At 43.8% G+C, this 19,821-nt stretch overlaps 1 protein-coding gene across 2 annotated transcripts in view; it reads left to right on the top strand.

Annotated features, from left to right (window-relative positions):
* The window catches only part of FMN2 (formin 2), a 222,804-nt gene that overhangs the window by 49,145 nt on the left and 153,838 nt on the right, over window positions 1–19,821 (top strand). The window contains exons 5-6 of one of the 2 annotated variants that reach the window (XM_081124213.1): window positions 8,176–9,740; window positions 11,707–11,851. The exons of the other annotated variant lie outside the window; for it this stretch is intronic. Of the exons in view, the coding sequence (XP_080980339.1) occupies window positions 8,176–9,740; window positions 11,707–11,851 (1,710 nt within the window). The remainder of the gene's footprint in view (window positions 1–8,175; window positions 9,741–11,706; window positions 11,852–19,821) is intronic. 2 annotated transcript variants of the gene reach the window in all.

Below are 19,821 nucleotides of genomic sequence, written 5' to 3'. Positions count from 1 at the left end.
GCACACCCCAGTTAGGCTCGATCCCCGTAGGGGGCGTGCAGGAGGCAGCCCATCAATACTCTGCTCTCACATTGATGTTTCTCTCTCTCTCTCTTCCATTTCCTTCCTTTCTAAAAATCAATAAAAAAAAAATCTTTAAAAAAAGTAATATAAATTTATATGGTAATTGTAAACCAACAAAAGAACAACTCACAAGACAAATAAGCAATTAAAAAATATCAACCAGAGTAAGAGAAATAGGGGCATAGAGGACAGAGAGAGAGATGGAGTCAGGAAACATGGGTCAGTCATCCTCGAAGTTCACCTCATTCTCAGGTGCTCGATGAACACTTTGACCCAATGAGTCTGGGGAGGGGGCAAGGTAGGAGGTGGCAGGGGAGGGGTAGGAAATTCACTTATGTTCATACCATAGTGACTGACATTGGGCCAGTTTGCCTGGGCACAAATTCCAGTAATTCCTCTTCTAACTGGAGAACCTAAACAAAGCTTTTTTTCTCTGTTCCTAGTTTCCCCATCTGTAAAATGGGTATATAATAGCTCCTATCTCATAGGGCTTTTATGAGATTTAAATGTATTAACTTATGCAAAGTGCTTAGAGGAGTTCCTAGCACAGTCAGCACTCAAAATTTTAAATGTTACTTTTGTCATTATTGTTGTTATATCCGAGCAATACCCTCGTTTTCGAAGTTGCGTTCCTAATATACTTGGTCGTCATTCATGGATTCTGTGTTTGCCAACTTGTCTACCAGCTAACATTTATTTGAACCCCCCAGATCAATACTCTTAAGGCCTTTGTGTTCATTTGCAGACAGATGCACAAAGTGGAGGGAAATCTGGGTCTTGCCACGTGCATTTTCCCCGGTGAGGGGGCACAAAGCGACGCTCTGTCTTCTTGTTTCAGCTCCTGCTGTAAACAGGTGTCCTTTGTGCGGTCTTCGTAAGGCCACACTTTTTATCTTTTTGTGCTTTTTTATTGGCGTCTTTGCTGGTTAAAATGTCCCCTTCCCCCAAGTGTAGCGCTGAAGAGCTGTCTAGCGTTCTTAATGCAAGAAAGCTCTGACGTGCCTTATGGAGAAAATGTGTATATTAGGTATTAAATATACATATATTTAATATAATAAGGTGAATTCAAAACAAGGTGAATTCAAAACAAGGTGATGTATTGATCAGTTGACGAAATGTAACCAAAGGCTTGCAGGAAGCCAACTCTGTTTCCCTTGGGAGCAATGGCTCAGGATTCACAAATTCATTGCTCACGTGACTTTGTAGAACAACTGTGAACAGTGAAAATTTACTCATCTAATTCTCAGTGGCCCTTTGCAGTAGGCAGGGTAGGAACAAGGTATCCACATTTTACAGGCTATTAAAGACCTTATGAGCCAGGTAGAGAATTTAAAATTATCTCATGCTCAGCATAAGAGCCTTGAGGTTTTGAGCAAGAAAATAATTTTTGAGGAACAATTATGTAGCCAAAAAAAATAGTATTGATAGGAAGGGGGAGAGGAGAGCCAGAAAGGGGGACCAGCTATTAAACCTTCCAAGTTCCCATTGTGCAGAGAGGAGATTCTGAATGAGGGCGGGGATGTGATAAAGGACAGGTGGGAGCCGAAGGTTGAACTAAGGGATTTGGGAACCACATGTAGGGTATACATGAGGCTGTGGTTCTCGGAGTGTGGGCGCTGGACCACAGCCTCAGCATCACCTGGGAACTGGTCAGATGCAAATTCTCAGGCCCAGCCTTAGACCTGAACTGCAGACTCTGGGGTGGGGCGCAGCCGTCTGTGTCCACAAGCCCTCCAGGCGGTTCCAGCACACACCCAGTTTAAGAGCTGGGGACTTAGAAAAATGACTTAAAGATGTCACCAGGCCTCCGTAAAATGCAGGGCTGGGAGCGACATCTGTTTCAAGGATAAGATGCATTTTAAGTTTAAGGAAAAAGTAGGGTAATCACATAGTAACGACACATGTCAATCATGCGTCAATTAAAAAATAAAATTGGAAACATTAGCAATGATACTAAGCAATCACAAAATGGTTGTGAAGTATTGAAGAGAGAGAAAAACTTGACAATCACCAGTCTAGAGATGAGAGATTGAAGATGTAAAAATTGATGAGCTCTCCAAGTATATAGACAAAGGATAGGAGACCAAAGAGAGTCTAGGGAGTTAGTACAGGTTTGGTACCCTGCTCCCCCCCCCCACAAAAAAAATCCAGGGGCGTGAACAGGAAAAGAAATGGTCAGGAGAGAATATAAAATGACAGAAGCCAAGTGAGGAGAGGATGTCGAGAAGGAAGGGGGGAGATTGCTGGTCTCGGGTTTGTCATAGAGACCGTGGTTAAGGTGGATTTGGCAGTAAGGGCCATCCCAGGGTCAAAGGCAGTGGCCCTGGCACTTGGGGTCATGTTCCTGATTCATTCCATTTAATTCTTTCCAAGCTTTGTCCTTTGTGAAGTTTTTTACGATGTTAGAGAATAGTTGGGTGAAGAGCTGAGCTGTTCTGAACATCTCTAGATCATTCATGAAAGTAAAAACTGAAATAAAATAGTGCTCTTGCCCCAATCGGGACAGTTAGGAATAAATTGCTCTAAAGTATGGCACAGAACCTCGCCACGCTTCAGCTCAAATTCAGAGGATGCGAGGCTGTTTGTTTCCATTTTTGGGGGGACCGTTTCCCCCAGACACGTTGTTTATCCCGTCCATGGTGGTTTTTCACTAATGTGATTCGAACCTTCCCATCAATCAAATGACCGGTGACTGCGATGCTGGGAAAGAGAGGCTGGAGGTAGCACAGCCGATCCTGATTTCTAACCTGTGCTCCCCCCTTCACCTCACATTTCTCATCTGTGCAATGAAGGGATCGGAAGAGATCTGTCATATCAATTCCAGCTCAAAAAGACCACAGTTTCAATCATTCATCGTCTGTTTCATTGTAAGGACTTAGAGGCCAGTTCGAGTTTCGGTGCATGAAACTCGTTTCCCCCCTCATAACATGTTCTGCTTTAGGGGGTCCTAGGTAGGCTACCTACCACTTACTGTATTTTCTGATATTCTTTCTTGAAATTCCCTTTCAGGCTTGAGATTGGGCTTCATGTTTGCACATGATATTATCTATTTAAAATCTGGATTGGTATCTTTGTTTAGGATCATGTCTGGCGTGTGTTGTTTTACTGTAAATTCGGATGTTGTTGGCTTGTTCCAAAACTTTAGAATGTTTCAGAATTCAGAATCTCACCGATAGAGAACTTCTGTGCTTCTGTGAAGAGTAGGGTTCACAGTTTACAGCTGTCTAGAGACAGCTAACTCGCCAGTAACGTGGCCTTAGAATGTAGCTGAACCTGAAAATCTGAATGTGGCAGAAAATTAATTGCACATCTCATCAGCATTTACAGAATAAAGGATCACAGTGTTAACTTACAATAAGCAGCAAGCGGTTTTTACATTCTAGGCTCTGAAAGGATCTTGCTTACATACTACAGTAAAGTTTCAAAGACGAGCAAATTAACTTTTCGGCAAAAGCTTTACTTGAGTGTATCTTGGCTTCCTGTTTGACAGTTTCAGCCTTAATGTGCTGGTAATGTTTTCTTTTTCTAGGAATCAGATAATCTTGTATTTAGAAAAATATTTTCGGTGAACATTTTATTTTTTAATGGCAACTTGTATTTTGTGAAATACAAAAGTTTAAACAGTTTATGAGAACTGACCATCACCACCCACATGTAAGATTATACAGGAATGGAGGAATTTTGGCCGACTTCTTGTATATATTGTTCAGCCAAAGCAGATGGCAGCCTCTACCATTTACAGTGATCTAGAGGTCTGAAGTAACACTTTTAAATGCAAATAATATTAAAATTGGCACTTTATAAAGTATATTACATACTGTGTTGACAAACTATATAGATTTATGTTTCCTCTGTTTGTAAGGATGCACCCATTATAGAAATTCTGCACAAAATTACCAAGATCACTTTTTCCCTTTTCTCCTTTTAAAAATTCATTTATTTTAATTTTTAATAGTGAGAATCATTAGCATTGGGTAAACTCGCACCAATTACTGGAAATGCTGAGAGTCTTTTTGAAAAGTACAGAAGAAAATAAAAGTATATTTCTCTCATGTTAAGTGATTTGAGGAGCTGATAGGCCTCTGTCTAGCTGGACCCTGAAGGGATGGAAGATTAAGCACCAGGCACAGGACACAAGGGAACAGGCTCCCAACCTGAGGTCTTTCCATGGACAGCAGAGCGCCTGGCAGACTCTTAAGAGATTAAATCTGGGCTTGTCTGTGGGTGGGCCCTCAGAGGAGAATGTTTGCTGAAATGGCCAGAGAATAGACAGAATTCTTCCCTGATAATAACTGATGTTTACCATGTAAACTTTTTTAATAAACCTCTGGAAAGAATTATGTATAATCTGTATAGGAATCAGCTCTGGACAAGCAATGCGGCCTTCTCTAGAGAGCTCTACAGACAGTGTCTCGGGCGACTGTGAAATTGGTTCTCTCGGAGAGCCAGCCGGCCCTGGTCTGATAGCCCTGGGTAAGGAAGGCCAGATAAGATGCTTTGAAGACTCTCAGCTGCATTGAGAAGCAAAAATCCTGCATACACTTGGTTGTTCTGTAAGAATGGCCGGCTGGCCTTTCTTTACAGCCTAGTCAGTTAAGACTTGGGATGAGCCTAATTGCCGCTTCCCTGGAATGGAAGAGGGAGACTGTAACACTGATTTAGGGCTGGGATTTTGCAGGTTACGATAAGCACATAAAGAAGACTAAAGATTCTAGCAAATTGGCTTTTTGCTCTCTCTACAGTCAGAATAATGTAACGAGCAGACAGTCTCACCCCCAACTTTTTTTCCGTGTTTTCTATCTATAATAATTCTCTCTCTAAAAACAATTCTCTCTATAAAAATTTCAGCCTTTTGTCTTTGCGCTTTGTTCACGGTCATCTTCATGAATTCTTCCACTTGACCACTTTCACGTTGTCACAAGGCTAGCTCTGCCGTCTTTATTATAGACTCAGTTTTGGAATTTCGTTTTCTTGTCCATGCCCTTTGCCATTTCTTAGTTCTAGTTCTTGCTGTATCTTGCATTTGAAAACCTTTGAAGCTTATGGAGTATGTCAGTTCTTTATATTCTCATACTTTTATTACCTAAGTGCCCCCAATGATCACTGTTCAAAAAATAAGTAAAATACATAATAACAATATACTCTAAGAAGTCGGCTACTTATAAAGTGAGGTGCAACTCCAAATTTTTCTCCATTTCACATAGCCTAACTGTTTTGTCTGCCTCGCTTTAGCTGGCAAGGCCGGTTTATCAGTGATTTGTGGATGTTTTAAACCACACGATAGAAATGCAATGGAAGGTGAAATTGCCCATCTTGCAGAAGTTGTAGAATTTCCTGAAGTCAGGGATGGTGATGGTGGAGAACCTGAACTACATGAGAAGCGATTAATGAGCACCTGACAGAGTTAATTTGGTAAGGATGATGATATGACAGATATGTTAAGGAGATTGATTTGCATATCAAAGAATTGTCAGAGACCACTGGGAAGTGGATGGAGTTCTCAAATACTACAGAAATTTACCATGTTTTTATAAAAGGTGTTATATATCATGGCATTATATACTTTTGTCTGAAAATATGCACTGGTGAAAGTTAACACCAGTCTTTTATTTTTAAGTACTCAGTGAAAGATATGGTTATTGATTTTAGAGAGAAGAAGGGAGAGAGAGAGAACTATCAATCAGTTGCCTCCTGAATGTGCTCTGACTGGAAATCAAACTCACAGCCTTAGGTGTATGGGATGACACTCCAACCCACTCAGCCACTGGGCCAGGGCTAACATGAGCCTTTTTATTTTTAATATTTAAAAGATAAAAAAAAATAGTTTATTGATTTTTAGAGAGAGGAAAGGAAGAGAAGTATTGATGTGAGAGCACAACATCCATCAGCTGCCTCCTACACCCCCCTACTATGGACAGAGCCCCCTACTGGGAAAAGGAGAGCCCGGTTTATATACCAGGATAACTAAAAATACTTATTTTTTATTTGTTATTCCTCACCTGAGGATTTTTTTCCATTGATTTTTTTTCACAGAGAGAGTAGAAGGGAGAGAGGGAGGAGAGAGAGAGAGAGAGGGAGAGAGAAACACTGATGTGAGAGAGACACATCCATATTGGTTGCCTCCCGCACGTGCTCCGACCAGGGCCTGGGAATGAATCTGCAACCCAGGTGTGTGCCCTTGGATGGGAATGGAACCTGAGACCCTTTGGTGCCCAGGCTGATGCTCTAACCACTGACCCACATGGGCCAGAGCTAAAATATACTTATTAATGCTTAAGGGTCACTTTCAAGGTTATGCTGGCAAAATGAAAATAATCTATATATTTTACTAATCAAGGCTAAGGAAGATATACTGAATGGCACTTTTTATTGGGATGAATTTGGGTGAATTTTCTGGCTTCTGGTCTTTTCTTATTCTCACTAGAATCATAAGTCGAAAATAGAATTAAGTTCAGTGGTCAAGCAGAGTATTAGAAATTGTTTATTATAGCTACTTCTTTTACCATGGACAGTTTAGAGAATATATGGCATGATTTCCCAAGCTACGCATTGCAAACTTCCATCTTTTGTGTAGACATTGGTAAAAAATAGTGACTTAAGGTGTTTATATTTGTGTGTAGTTGTATATGAATACCTATACTTATATATAAATTAAAAGCGCCTCTCAAAATTTTGCTTATTTAAAGTGTGTTACATTCTTTTATTATTTAAAATGTAAATTAGTTTTCTCTTTAATTTCTTTCAACAATAAGGGCTACTTGGTATTTTTTGATTATAGGGAAATAAAGTACCCTGTGTAGGGCTGTGGCTCAGAAGTTTCGAGTTCTCTTTACCTCGCAGCAAGTATTATAATCTTCAGGAAGTTAAATGCTGTTGTAGCAAAAGATAGTTTCCAGGGAAGGAGTAGTGGGGTAGGGTTAAGACTATTAAGTTGATGACTTTTTGTACCCATAAAAAACCCTAAATCTGAAGACTTTTAACAAATACAGCCATAGCGCCAAGCATGCTTCATTTATAGTATATACCCATTTCCAGTGGAAAAACTGCACATGGGTTAGGTATTTGTTTTGGATTTAAGAAGAGTAAAGAAAATTTTGTTGTTGTTGGGTGGACTTTGATTGGATCCAAAGTTTAACCTTAGAGCTTAGTTTATACTTACTGTCATCTCTGCATTGCCTCTTAACTGTCCTCCCACAGAACGTAAAGGGCAGGTGTGGGGTGGCTTCAGGGCACTGGGCGGGAAGGGAGCAGATGTGCGTGCCCGTGGACGGTGGCTCATGGTGGCTGCGATGCCATCCTGTTGGAGATGGCCTGACACTCCCTGGAGAAAGGGCCCTCGGCCTCGACCTCTGTCTCTGGGCAAACCCAGGTTAGTGTGAGCGGCAGTCTGTCGCTGTAGCTTCCCGCAGCTGGAGTTTGCCCCCCCTTCTCTCCTACCTCCAGCTATTTCCCTTTTCCTCTTTTTTTGTAAAAAAAAAAACATTTTCTTTGATCTTAGAGAGAGACAGGAAAGGAGAGTGAGGGGGGAGAGAGAGAGAATGAATCATCAATGTGAGAGAAACATGGATCAGTTGCCTCCAGGGACCGAACCTGCAACCTGGGCACCTGCCCTGACTGGGAATTGAACCTGCGACCCTTCCGTAGACAGGACGATGCTCAGCCGACCGAGCCACACCAGCCAGGGCGTTTTCGTTTTGTTTTCCCCCCCTATTTACTCATCTGTTACTCATATTTAACTTACCCACTCACCTTCCCCTTGTTTTTCCAGCCAGAGTATTTCTTTCCTTGAAGGATTCCCGGTTGGTTGTATATATACCTTGGGACAGGGGGGTACTGTTCAGACCTGAGGGTGACCCACACATGGGCACAGTTGTTACCAGCCCTCTTTATAAATCGTGGAGAGCCACAAGGCATCACTTTCTTCAATGCCTTGGCAAAGTATTAAAATCAGAGTACACATGGTACATGTGGCCTGACATGTGTGCCTGAGACCTGCGCTCGTGCCCATGTGGGTAGCAGGACTATTCAGATCTGTTTTGCTAATTCTGCGTTTTGAGCAGCACACTGGGAGCGGCCCTCCTTTCGCACTCAGCCCTGCCTCTGTGCCCGCAGGAAGCTTCAGACGTCGGGGCCGAGGGACAGGCCACTGTGATCCAGCAGCTGGAGCAGACCATCGAGGACCTGAGGACCAAAATAGCCGAGCTGGAGAGGCAGTGCCCGGCCGCGGGCCTGGAGGCGGCCGGCGCCCGTCTGGGGGTTCAGAACGGAGAGGCGCCCTCGGAGGACCTCAGTGTGGAAGCGCCCGGGGCGGGAGACGAGCTCGGGCGGCACCCACGGACCGTGCAGACGCGGGCCATGCAGACGCGGACCGTGCAGACGCGGGCCGTGCAGACGCGGACCGTGCAGACGGCCCCCGCCGACGAGCGCGCCCGGGCGCCCGGGGCCGCGCCCGCAACGTTCTGCTCGGAGATCTCGCTGCTGGTGTCGCCGCGGCAGATATCGGTGCAGCTGGGCGCCCCCGAGCCCGGGTCCCCGCCGGGGTCGGACCCCAGCCACCAGCAGGGCGCCGAGCCGTCCTTAGGGAACAGCCCGGGCACCCCGCCCTGCGCGGGGTCTGCCCTCCCCGTGTCCGCTGTGGGCACCGTGCCCACCCTCCCCCCGCTCAGTGCCACAGCCCCTGCACCTCCCCCTATGCCCAGTACAGAAATGCTGCCGCCCCCGCCCCCGCCCCTGCCTGGTGAGGCACTACCCCCTCCCCCGCCCCTCCCCGGGATGGGAATACCCCCTCCCCCGCCCCTCCCCCGGGTGGAAGTACCCCCTCCCCCGCCCCTCCCCGGGATGGGAATTCCCCCTCCCCCGCCCCTCCCCGGGATGGGAATACCCCCTCCCCCGCCCCTCCCCGGGATGGGAATACCCCCTCCCCCGCCCCTCCCCGGGATGGGAATACCCCCTCCCCCGCCCCTCCCCGGGGTGGAAGTACCCCCTCCCCCGCCCCTCCCCGGGGTGGAAGTACCCCCTCCCCCGCCCCTCCCCGGGGTGGAAGTACCCCCTCCCCCGCCCCTCCCCGGGGTGGGAATACCCCCTCCCCCGCCCCTCCCCGGGGTGGAAATACCCCCTCCCCCGCCCCTTCCCGGGGTGGGAGTACCCCCTCCCCCTCCTCTCCCTGGGGTGGGAATTCCCCCTCCCCCACCCCTCCCCGGGGTGGGAATTCCCCCTCCCCCGCCCCTCCCCGGGGTGGGAATTCCCCCACCCCCGCCTCTGCCTGGATCTGGGGTGCCCCCTGCCCCGCCCCTGCCTGGAGCTGGGGTGCCCCCTCCCCCGCCCCTCCCTGGAGCTGGGGTGCCCCCTTCCCCGCCCCTGCCTGGAGCTGGGGTGCCTCCGCCCCCGCCTCTGCCAGGCATGGGCATTCCCCCTGCTCCAGCTCCTCCGGGCCCTGGGCCGGGCATCCCCCCAGCGCCCCCCCCTCCTCTGCCCCCTGGCTCTGGCGCTGCCGTCCTCCCGCCCGGGGGTAGCTCGCTGCCAGCAGCGCCGGGGGGCGCGCTCCTGCCGCCCCCGCTGCCCCCCGGGTGGCTGGGGCTCGGGCTGAGCCAGGAGCGGGCGGGCAGGCGGCCGCCGGTGGAGCCGGGCCGGCCCATGAAGCCGCTGTACTGGACGCGCATCCAGCTGCACGCCCGAAGGTAGCGCCCCCTGCCGGCCTCCGGGGCTCGGGAGGTGGCAGTGTCGTGGGACTTTACGCACTGCTCTAAAATTCGTAGATTTTTAAATCAATATCTAGTGCAACAATCCGTTATTTAAAATTTTACTTTTCTCCAGCAGTGTCAAAAGGATAAGACTAGTGACCTAGATGTATCGGCGTGTAAGATGAACGGATATGTCTGGACAGTTACTGACCTTTCAGAGGCAGAGGGATGCACTTAGCGCGCCTGCCCTCGGCCTCCTTGCAGAACCTCACTCTGCCAAATAGCTTACAAATGTGAATGAAATCCTTAGACACACGGACTCTTGAGGATGTTTGCACCCTTTTGAAGGCAGTCTTGCTTTACTATTGTGTTTTTTTAAGTCATTTGATTTTTTAAAAAATGTTTTTATTGATTTGAGAGGAGGAGAAACATCCATGATGAGAGAGAAATGTCAACATCAGTCGGCTGCCTCCTGCACTCTCCTCCTGGGGATCCGGCCTGCAACCCTGGCATATGCCCGACCGGGAATCGAACCAGCATCCCCCTGGTGCCTGAGATGACACTCAGCCACTGAGCCACACCGGTCGGGCTACTATTGCATTTTGTTTGCAGCTGTTGTTCTCTACACAGATGTGCTACACATAAATACACATATCCACACCCTGGGTGTGAAATAATTTAACTTGGATGATTTTGTAGGAGATGGGCGGCACAGTGTGAAGTCTTGAAATCATAGTTGGGGTGGATATTTGTAAAAGAATACCTCCCCCAGGTACGCTGGTGGCATATTACTTATCCAAGCACAGTGGCCCCTGATCCCTGGGACAGTGCTGTGACACATGGCTGTGGAATATGCCAGCGGGAGAAAAAACATGCACGTTTCATGATTCCCTGAATTTTGTTCGTGTGATGTGGCATGGATTTAGAAGTAGGGTATTCATAAGGCTGATTCTCCTTTCTTATGTTAATATTTTCTCATTTCAGTGAATTATATTGGGGGGAAGAATATATATTTTGACTACTTTTACCTTTGTCGCTTAGTCTTTAGTTACCATTTACCTATATATGTTGATGCATCATTTTTAACTGTTCCCCAACTGATTTTACTCAGATATATTATATGAAGTTTTTTTGTTCTGTGGTTTTTTTCCTTTTAAAAATGAATCTCCCCTTTTCAGGTGGTATTACATGAATCTTTAGTTATTGTGAAATCCGATTAACAGCGGCAGGATGGGAAGTGGTGGTAGATGGAGGATGCTGCCTGAATCGTGAAACGATTTCTCTTTTCACCCACGAATAATGTACAGAGCTGATGAGTCAAGTTGGGATTGCGAGACAGCAAACATTTCCTGCCTTTATCGCCCATACTGGGAGGGTGTTTATTTCTTTTATGCTTTTATAGGCTGACGTGATAACTGAGAATTCCTGGAAATGTTTATTTCTAGGCGAAGGTTTCATTTTATATCGATGATATTTTAACTTTTCTTATCAACTTGATAAAACAAATGGTGGTCTTGAAGACAAAGAATATTCTTTCCCCTTTTCCCTTCCTTCCCAGCTTGCTCTTCTGTTCCCCCCTTTGATGCTTCCTTCCTTCCCAAGTTCTTCTCACCCGCCCCCCCTTTAAAAATATGTCTTGATTGACTTCAGAGAGAGGAAGGGAGGGGGGAGAGAGAGAGAAACATCAATGATGAGAGTCATTGGTCGGCTGCCTCCTGCACGCCCCCTACTGGGGATCCTGGGGATCGAGCCCGCAACCCGGGCATGTGCCCTGACCAGGAATTGAACCGTGACCTCCAGGATCCTAGATTGATGCTCAACCACTGAGCCACACCGGCCAGACTTCTCAGCTATTTTTTTATTCCTCTGCCCTTCCTTTCCCCTCTTCCTCTGTATCTATATACCGTGATAGCTCATAGTTCAGTTTGATGGCTCTTTCAATTGATGTTTTGCTTAACTTTAGAGACGCCAGTGCTTCACTTATTTGGGAAAAAATTGAAGAGCCATCCATAGACTGTCACGAATTTGAGGAACTCTTTTCTAAAACGGCTGTAAAAGAGAGGAAGAAACCTATTTCTGACACCATCACAAAGACCAAGGCTAAACAAGTGAGTACTTGTGCGTTTTCTGAAATTGGACAGTGTTTTGGGCATAAGGTGTGAACTTTTACTAGAAAGGACTTTGGATTTGTTTTCTGGGCTGTGTGAAGTCCATAGTCCTTAGGCAGATGTTACAGAGGTTAGAATTGGAGAACATGTGGGTAAGGGAGAGTGTCCCAAATAGATCAACAAATAATCTTCACCAAGGGATAATGCCCTGACTGTTTTATTTGTAGCCTTATGTTACATATTTCCAAATTTTCAGCAATTGCTTGCTTCCAGAATAAGTTATCTAGAAATACATTGTTATTTGATTGAAATCAACCTAAGATGCACTGTTGTGAGTGGGAAGGAAAGTAAGAGTGGGCAAAGAGAAACAAGCCAGAAGCCCAGTAGTTCATAAGTGATAATGGGCTTGGTATTTTGTTGCATTGTCACAGAAGCTAAACAATCACACTATCCTTGACATGTGGAAGAAAACCTTGTATGCAGTTCCAACATCTCCATCCCATTCTGTGTTAGATCCTTTCATCTATCCTGAGACCCCTGAGTCATAAAAAGAAAGAACATTGCAATTGGAGAGGAACATTCCCAAGCAGCATTTTCAACTGATCCACCCCGTGGACTTGATCATGAAATGCTATTGTTGTAAATTTCTCAAGAGCGTCATTCAGGAAAATAGAGTAAAACTGGATAATCATGAGCCCCAGATAGAAGGCCAATACCTATTGGTGCCCATCCTTTATCCTGAAATAGGGAGTGGCTGTACTTCTTAACATTGTTGGGGGTGGGGGAGTGCATGGGGGCAAGGAAATGTCAAGCAGCTCAGTCTTTCGGGGTCAGAGAAAGAGAGACAAGAAACCCCAATCCTCAGTGTTTCCCTGGCCCAGTGTCCCCAGGTAGGTGGTACCTAATGGAATGATTCCTTAAATTTTAGGCCCTGACCTGGAAGTTGTAGCAAGATGTATGACCCCATGTTGCTCCCATTGATACTTATTTCAGGGCAGACATCTCCTGCTAGCCAGGAGTGGGATGGGTTTGAATGGAACAGCTAGCGCCCTGGAGCTTCCAGCCGCGTGGGTGGCAGGCTCACCCCAGACATTTCTATTAATCTGATAACGATGCAGACCCAAACATTATGCAGTTGAAATTCTCAGAACCATTTATTGCATTGCAGCAGGTTGCTGGCCACATTAGGTCAGTGACTATGGTAAATTAGATAGCACCTGGTACATTGTAGGCACTGAATAAATATCTGTTTAACAAACAAACCAGCTGACCGAGGGAGGAGGGCTTTATAAATATCAGTGACTATGCCCAGTAAAGATTAGAAACCAGAAAAATCATTCATGTCATAATAGTAATTTGGCCAAGGGGACAGTGTTAAGGGTAATAAAGGTAAATGGAAAACCACATTTTCTCTGGCAGAGGTAAATATTTGAAAAATCACTTCCACGGTATATTTGCAAATAACACAATTAGGCTGTTCATTCTGTCTCTTCTCGTGGATTGTGTCAGAGATGGAAAAGCTGTCTGGGAAAGGACTATGGGAAGAGAGTGTGCAGCATGATTGTCACTTGATGAATGAGCAGGTGTGACATGGAATGTCCCTCGTCCAGGGTCGAAATACTTAGAAAAGCAACCCATGCCCTTCCCACCTGCCATCACCACTTTTTCTTTCTATTTTTTTTAAAGAATTTTTAAATTGATTTTTAGAGAGGAAGGGAGAGAGAAAGAGAGAAAAACATCTTTGTGAGAGTGAAACAGATTGGCTTCTTCCTACAGCCCCCCTACTGGGGATCGAGCCCACAAACTGGGCATGTGCCCTGACTGGGAATAGAACTGGCAACCTTTCGGTGCATGGGACAGTGGCCAGCCAACTGAGCCACACTGGCCAGGATGCCATTTTTTCTTTTAAGTGAACACAGATGAGGAAGGTGCCTCATATGATGCTTGAGACTCTAGGATTTTGTGACTTACTGGGCATAGTATTCAGTTTTTAGCTTATTAAAAGAAGACATATCTAACACATCAAAATTTCAAAGTCAGCTAGTTGGCACAAGGTGGCCCCTTGGCCTATGGACAGTGCATCTGTATTAAACATCTAAACATAATCGCCTAACTCCATCATTAAGACATTTCATAAACAGACGTTTCATAAACTGTAGGTAAGAGACTTTGCCAGAGTCATAATTGACACTTATTGATGGCGATGCTAACGTTTATCTTCAGCCTTGAGCGGGGCTTGCAGCACCGTCTCCATCACGACGCCCGCTAAGCTCGTTAAGCATCTTCTTGGCCTGGGTCTTGGTCCCGAACTCTGCATTCAGGTCTGCTTTTGGAGGGATCACTTATATTTCCCTGTGTGCTGGAGAGAGAAAAATCTGCTTTAACGTGATATATTGCTGAAGAAACCTACTTTTGTTTAACTTTGTATTTGGGAAAAAAACCTATCTGTTCCATCTACTTGAGACATTTAAAATTTAGTTTTAGGAAAATGTATTTTCAGGGTGCATTCAAATTGTCCCCCTTGTTATGAGACATGCATACTGATTGTATGTACAGACATTTTGGTATCTCGTGACTCATTTCCAGTGAAATTCATAGCCTTCAATGCATGTGTTTATGGAGGTATTTTAAGCAATTCTTATATACAGTTGAAGCTAGAAATTTTGTTTTTCTTTAAATATCTAAAAATAGCCAAGTAATTTTTCTGTGATCTGTCTTCTTTTTACCAGTTAGGCTGTGGTCAAACGCACTAGTATTTAATGAGGTGCCTGTGGTGTTCTCACTCTTTCAGGAAAGACATTTTCATTGTGATAATAGGAGATTCCTTAGCTGCACCCCTTGCCCTTTGACATAAAGAGAAAGAGGGTTATTCCGTGGACATCTAAACTAGTACTAGTCACGAATATCTTGTGTTTCTAAATCTCCTTTAAACCTGTCAGAAAGCATTTTTTCCCCCCATGGGACATTATTTAAGTTCTGTGATGATGTCTTAGTTTACCCTTTATTTTGTTTTATATTAAAACATAAGATTAGTTGAGAAGGTATGTGGGAGTTTAGCAGAGTAGGATGTGACATAGTTCTCCTTAACCAAATGAGTTTGACACTTATATATCTGAGTTGAATAGCAACCTGGTAACACAGCAACAACCACCCCATCTCCTAAGGAATCCAGAGGAAAATAGAGAATGCAGTCTCCTAAGAGGTCAGTGTTTAAACATCAATACGCATACAAACCTGCCCATTTTAAAGGAACACTCTAGAGCTAGTAAACATTTAGCCCAATCTCCTCTTTATTATTAGGATAACTTAGTGATTATTAATATTGATAATGATTCTGTCACCTCAGGATTTTTTGTGTTCCAATAAAGACTAAGTTTAACCCCAGCAGTAGCAGCATCAGCAGCAATAGTAGCAAAAATTATGAAGACAACAATGATAATAACCATGGAAAGCACAAGGCATGTTGTGCTTTATTTATCATGTGCCACTCATTACTTTTGGTTCCTTATACTAACCTCTTTTTACATATTACTGTTCTGATGGATGATTTCCGCTATCCTGTCTTCCAGGTCACTAATTCGTTCTTCTGTGTTAAACAATTTGCTGTCAGTTCCTTCTAGTGTCATTTTCCTTGGAGTCAGGGTGGGCATGTGTGTGGCCTGTGGTGTCTCCTGGCTAGAAGGAGCTGGCTTGGGCCCCAGCTGGTGTGCATGCATATGTGGTAGCTCCCAGTTGCTCTCACTGTCCAGAGACTACATACTTTCTATAAAGAATTTAAATTTGTATTGATTCACATATACTTTCAATAGTTAAATGACTCTAGTTATACATACGAAATTGTACGTGGAGACATTTTAAAGGCTTTTTCATATTCTAACGGATTTGTGTCAAGCATGACATTTGCTCAGTTAAATAAAACTTTATCTGAGTGATGTGAGCATTAGATGCATGAGCTTCTGTAAGCAGCAAAAATGAGGGGCCAAGTGTTTGCACAGCAGGCAAATCAGCGCTGGAGGCATAGAGACCCTGAGGCTAAGCCTCACCAAATGTCATATGATGATACTTTTAATTCCTCCCCGGACAGAAAAAGGAGCCATCTCTGTAAAATATGCCTTAGGTAAATAATGTCTAGTCATGTTTCAAAGGTTGGTAAAGGAACATGCTACCTGCAACGTAAATTTGCACACAGACATTAAAAAGAAACACAGTTTCTTCTCATCAGCTCTTGTTAAACACGTAAGTGACATGTGTCTGTCTATTTAATGCAACATAGATGAATCTCTTGCTGAGTTGCTTCTGCTCTGTTTATCCAGATTAAAATGCTTTACCCGCAGAATGGGGGAGAAAGGCAATTCACGATAGTTAAATATTTCTCAGGCTTCAGCCTCTGGAAGTGTGATTAGGAAAGTAGATATTTGAATCTGCTACTTATTATAAGGGGCGGTAATAAAAGGAATTCTTAGAATTCCTGTTTAGTACAGATGTGATTGTTAAGGAATTAAGACATTTAGTATATCCTGTTCAGTGTCTCCGTTGTGTTTGCTTAACCTAACCTGTGGAAAGGCTCTTTTGTGTGTGTTGTAAAGATTCTTAATAACAACGGGGAAAGAAGCATTTGTTCCTGTGAGGGCATGTATAATGTAATGCGTGGAAGTTTTTGTACATTAAATAGTAATTGCCATTAAAAGAATTCCTCGTAGTGTGTCAGGGCAGCGGGAAAAGTGCTGTTCTTCAAATATTGTTTGCTGCTGTGATATTGATTGGCCTGAAAAGGGAAAAGGGTTGTGTATTTTATTTGTGAATCTCTGCTTTATTTTTATTTATTCCAAATATTTATTTTTAAATTAAAAATGTCTTATCATAATCAGTAGATATATTAGTGTTCACACTGTGATAACCTGAGTTATAATCTGAGTAGCAGAAGTTTAAATTTTTTGTGTTCGTGTTAATTTTGTGTTCCCATTGTAGTTGGCAGGGGGAATTTTGGTTGATTTGGACAGTTATATTTGTCTTTTAAACCCAAAGACAGTAATGTCTGAAGCACCAAATATCTTAAAATAATACACTTTAGATTTGTTTTTGGGGAATACATAGTGCACATTTGGTACTTTGTAACTTTTAATATAACATCTGTTTTTAATAGAATGCATTCCTGTTGCAAGGCTTAAAAATGTATTTACATAGAAAACCACATCAAAATACAAAGCTATAATTAGACAAACATAGGTTTTGTGGAATCTGGATTTGTTTTAGATGTTAAAAGATTTATTATTTTTTGAAGATGCAATTCCAATAACTATTTGTAGAACATACCCAATCAATTCAAATATTGCAACAATAATAGCCTCTCCTTAAAAATGTTTTTCAGCCAAAATATTATTTTTATTCTTCTAAGTAAATGACTAAAAACTAAACCTTAATGCCGTAATAAAAAGGAAGTATAATTACACTAATGATTTTTGACCTTGGAAGATTATATTAAGAAAATTATTTTTGATTAATTGCACACTGGAATTGCACAAAATTTAGTCATGATGCTGAAGGTTAATTCTTTTGAACTTTATATTCATATATTGATGTTAAGATCCTGTTGGTCTGTGTATATGAGAAAGGGGCATTGCTTTTCCGTGGCTCTGATGTTCTGTTTATCATGAATTACAAGCATTGAAGGAAGAGTTGTTTGGAAAGTTCATTTAAGATTCATTATCTGATTATGATCATCTATGAAAACTAAAACTCATTCTTGCGAAAAAAGTTCAGGGAAGACTTTTGGTCATTTATGGAATCTAAATTCTGTTTGGAGCAGAGGAGGGGAACGTGTGTTCTCTACTTTGCTAATAGGGAGTAGAGTAGCTACTGCAGGGAGCCCTGGGAAACTAGAGAGAGGAGAGGGAGCACCAGGCACTTGCAGTGTTGCACCCCTTTCTTGACCTGATGGGAGCGGGGTTTATCCATTCCAGAGGCCAGCAAAACCAAGAAGCTTCTATTCCAGGTAGAGCACAGTGTCTCTAGAGGGGGAATTTTTACAGAAATCCCACGAGAGAGAGTGTTTTTATAATGAACTAATTCTCTCACTGTGAGTGCTGTGGGTCATCCAGACTTGAATAGAGCATGTTGGCTGGACTTAAGGTGAGGCTTTGTGGAGAAGACGATATTTCAGCCGGGCCTTGAAGAGTTATTTTGTTTAGATATGTAGAGGGGATTAAGGGAAGAATTTTGAAAATATCAGCGCGTGCAGAGAGTCCCTGGCATCGTATTTAAAACTATAATAAATCAGTATTGTAGCGGCTCCTCTGGTATGCAGGGAGCTCCTGCCTGAGAGTTTCAGAAATGTGGGTGTAGGCTGGTGATACCCATGTCCCGTAGCTGAATGTGTTCCCTTCTTACCCTCCTGGAAACGGTTTTTAGTTTTGCCATGTTAGACGCAGGAATGAGAACTGAATTTAGGTGGATTAGACTCGAAGCTGATTTTGATGCCTTGGTCCTACGGAAGGGCACGTATGTTTCTTTACCATGGACAGCAGCAGGGGTTCTGATTATCCAGAGCAAAGGCTAATTTCATTCCTTATTTCACTTACATGGTTTCGGTTATGACACCTCCTACCTTTTGCCTGTGGGAAGTGATGCTGGTGACACCAGCCTGACTGTTCATGATGTACCTCAGTGTGACCTAAGCTGAAAAACGGTTCCAATGATTTGAGGACACAAATTTAAGACTTAGGAGAAAAATTAGTGTTCTTATACATGTCTCTAATTATCTTTTTCTTTAAAACGTTTTAATTTTAAACCAAAATATAAACTTGTTTCTTTTTCAAAGCCATGTTTATAGTGGAAATTTTCTAACATTTTTACTTAAATATGAATTTTTTAAATGACTGAATTTGTCACTTGAAACTCTGAAGTATTCCTTGAAAAAGTTGCTTGGAGGTGGACCTTTTAGACAGACAGAGCAAGCAGCTTGGCAGGTCCTCTTCCCAGTAAAACAACAATTTAACTAGTGGCAATTATAACAAAAATACTCATTTAAAGTCTCTGGAAATTATCCTAAGGGCATACAGGAAATGGATAAACACTTATTCCAAAAAATCTACTGAAACTCAGTATGATCAGTTAAAGTCTATGGCATTTTAGCCAGGACCCACTCCATTACCAACCTCCCCAACTCTGTGTTATGGTAATTCCACCCCAGGCATGTGCAGCCAAGAAGATGGGGGTCTCCCTCCTCACAGCTCTATCTATGGCAATATTTTGTCTTAGAAGAGGCAGATTCTGGCATTTCTAATTCCCCAACCCCCTATTGCAGAGGCTCTATTTCAGGCAACCATGGAGAACTCAGGAAAGAGACAGCCATGAAGGGCCCTCCGTGAATCACAGTCAGCTCTAGGAGTCAGGAAGACTGTGCCCATTGTACATTGCCCCACTCAGAAGCCATTAGAACAAGATGTGTGACACCGTGAAAGTGTCCCCAGACTTCATAAACTCATCAAAATTGAGTGGAAGCCTCACTGGCACAAGAGTCTTAAACATACTTTTGTCCGAACTTTTACTGAACAATAATACACTTTGACCCAGGGACAACTCCTAAGCCAGGCTTAAAAATAATATCAGTCATTTCTGGCAGTCTGGAAGCTGTGTGCATGCCAAGGCTGCACCCTCTTGGGAGAAATTAGGGAAAATTCAAGATACTAGTTCTTGGCTGAATGTGGGGAAAAATTCTCTAAATTCCCTCTAAGGCATCCTCCCCCGTGTCCCCCTCACCACATACACGCAATACAGTTAAGGGTAAAGTCCTAAGTGGTTAAGAGGACTGAAGTAGTCTTTGACCAATAAATGGGTCATGGCCACCCAGGGGTGACTCCTAGATAGCCAAACTAAGAGATAAAACCATGGTGGAAGAATGCATACAGGAGCATCACATTGCACACGTGGCAGAATAGACTCCGATGAGCCAGTCTAGCTGCCACTAAACA

Source organism: Miniopterus schreibersii (assembly GCF_964146895.1).
Source record: "Miniopterus schreibersii genome assembly, chromosome: 21".
NCBI classification, from domain to species: Eukaryota; Metazoa; Chordata; class Mammalia; order Chiroptera; family Miniopteridae; genus Miniopterus; species Miniopterus schreibersii.
The sequence above is the reverse complement of the archived record's forward strand: the minus strand, read 5'-3'. Positions and strand labels throughout refer to the sequence as shown.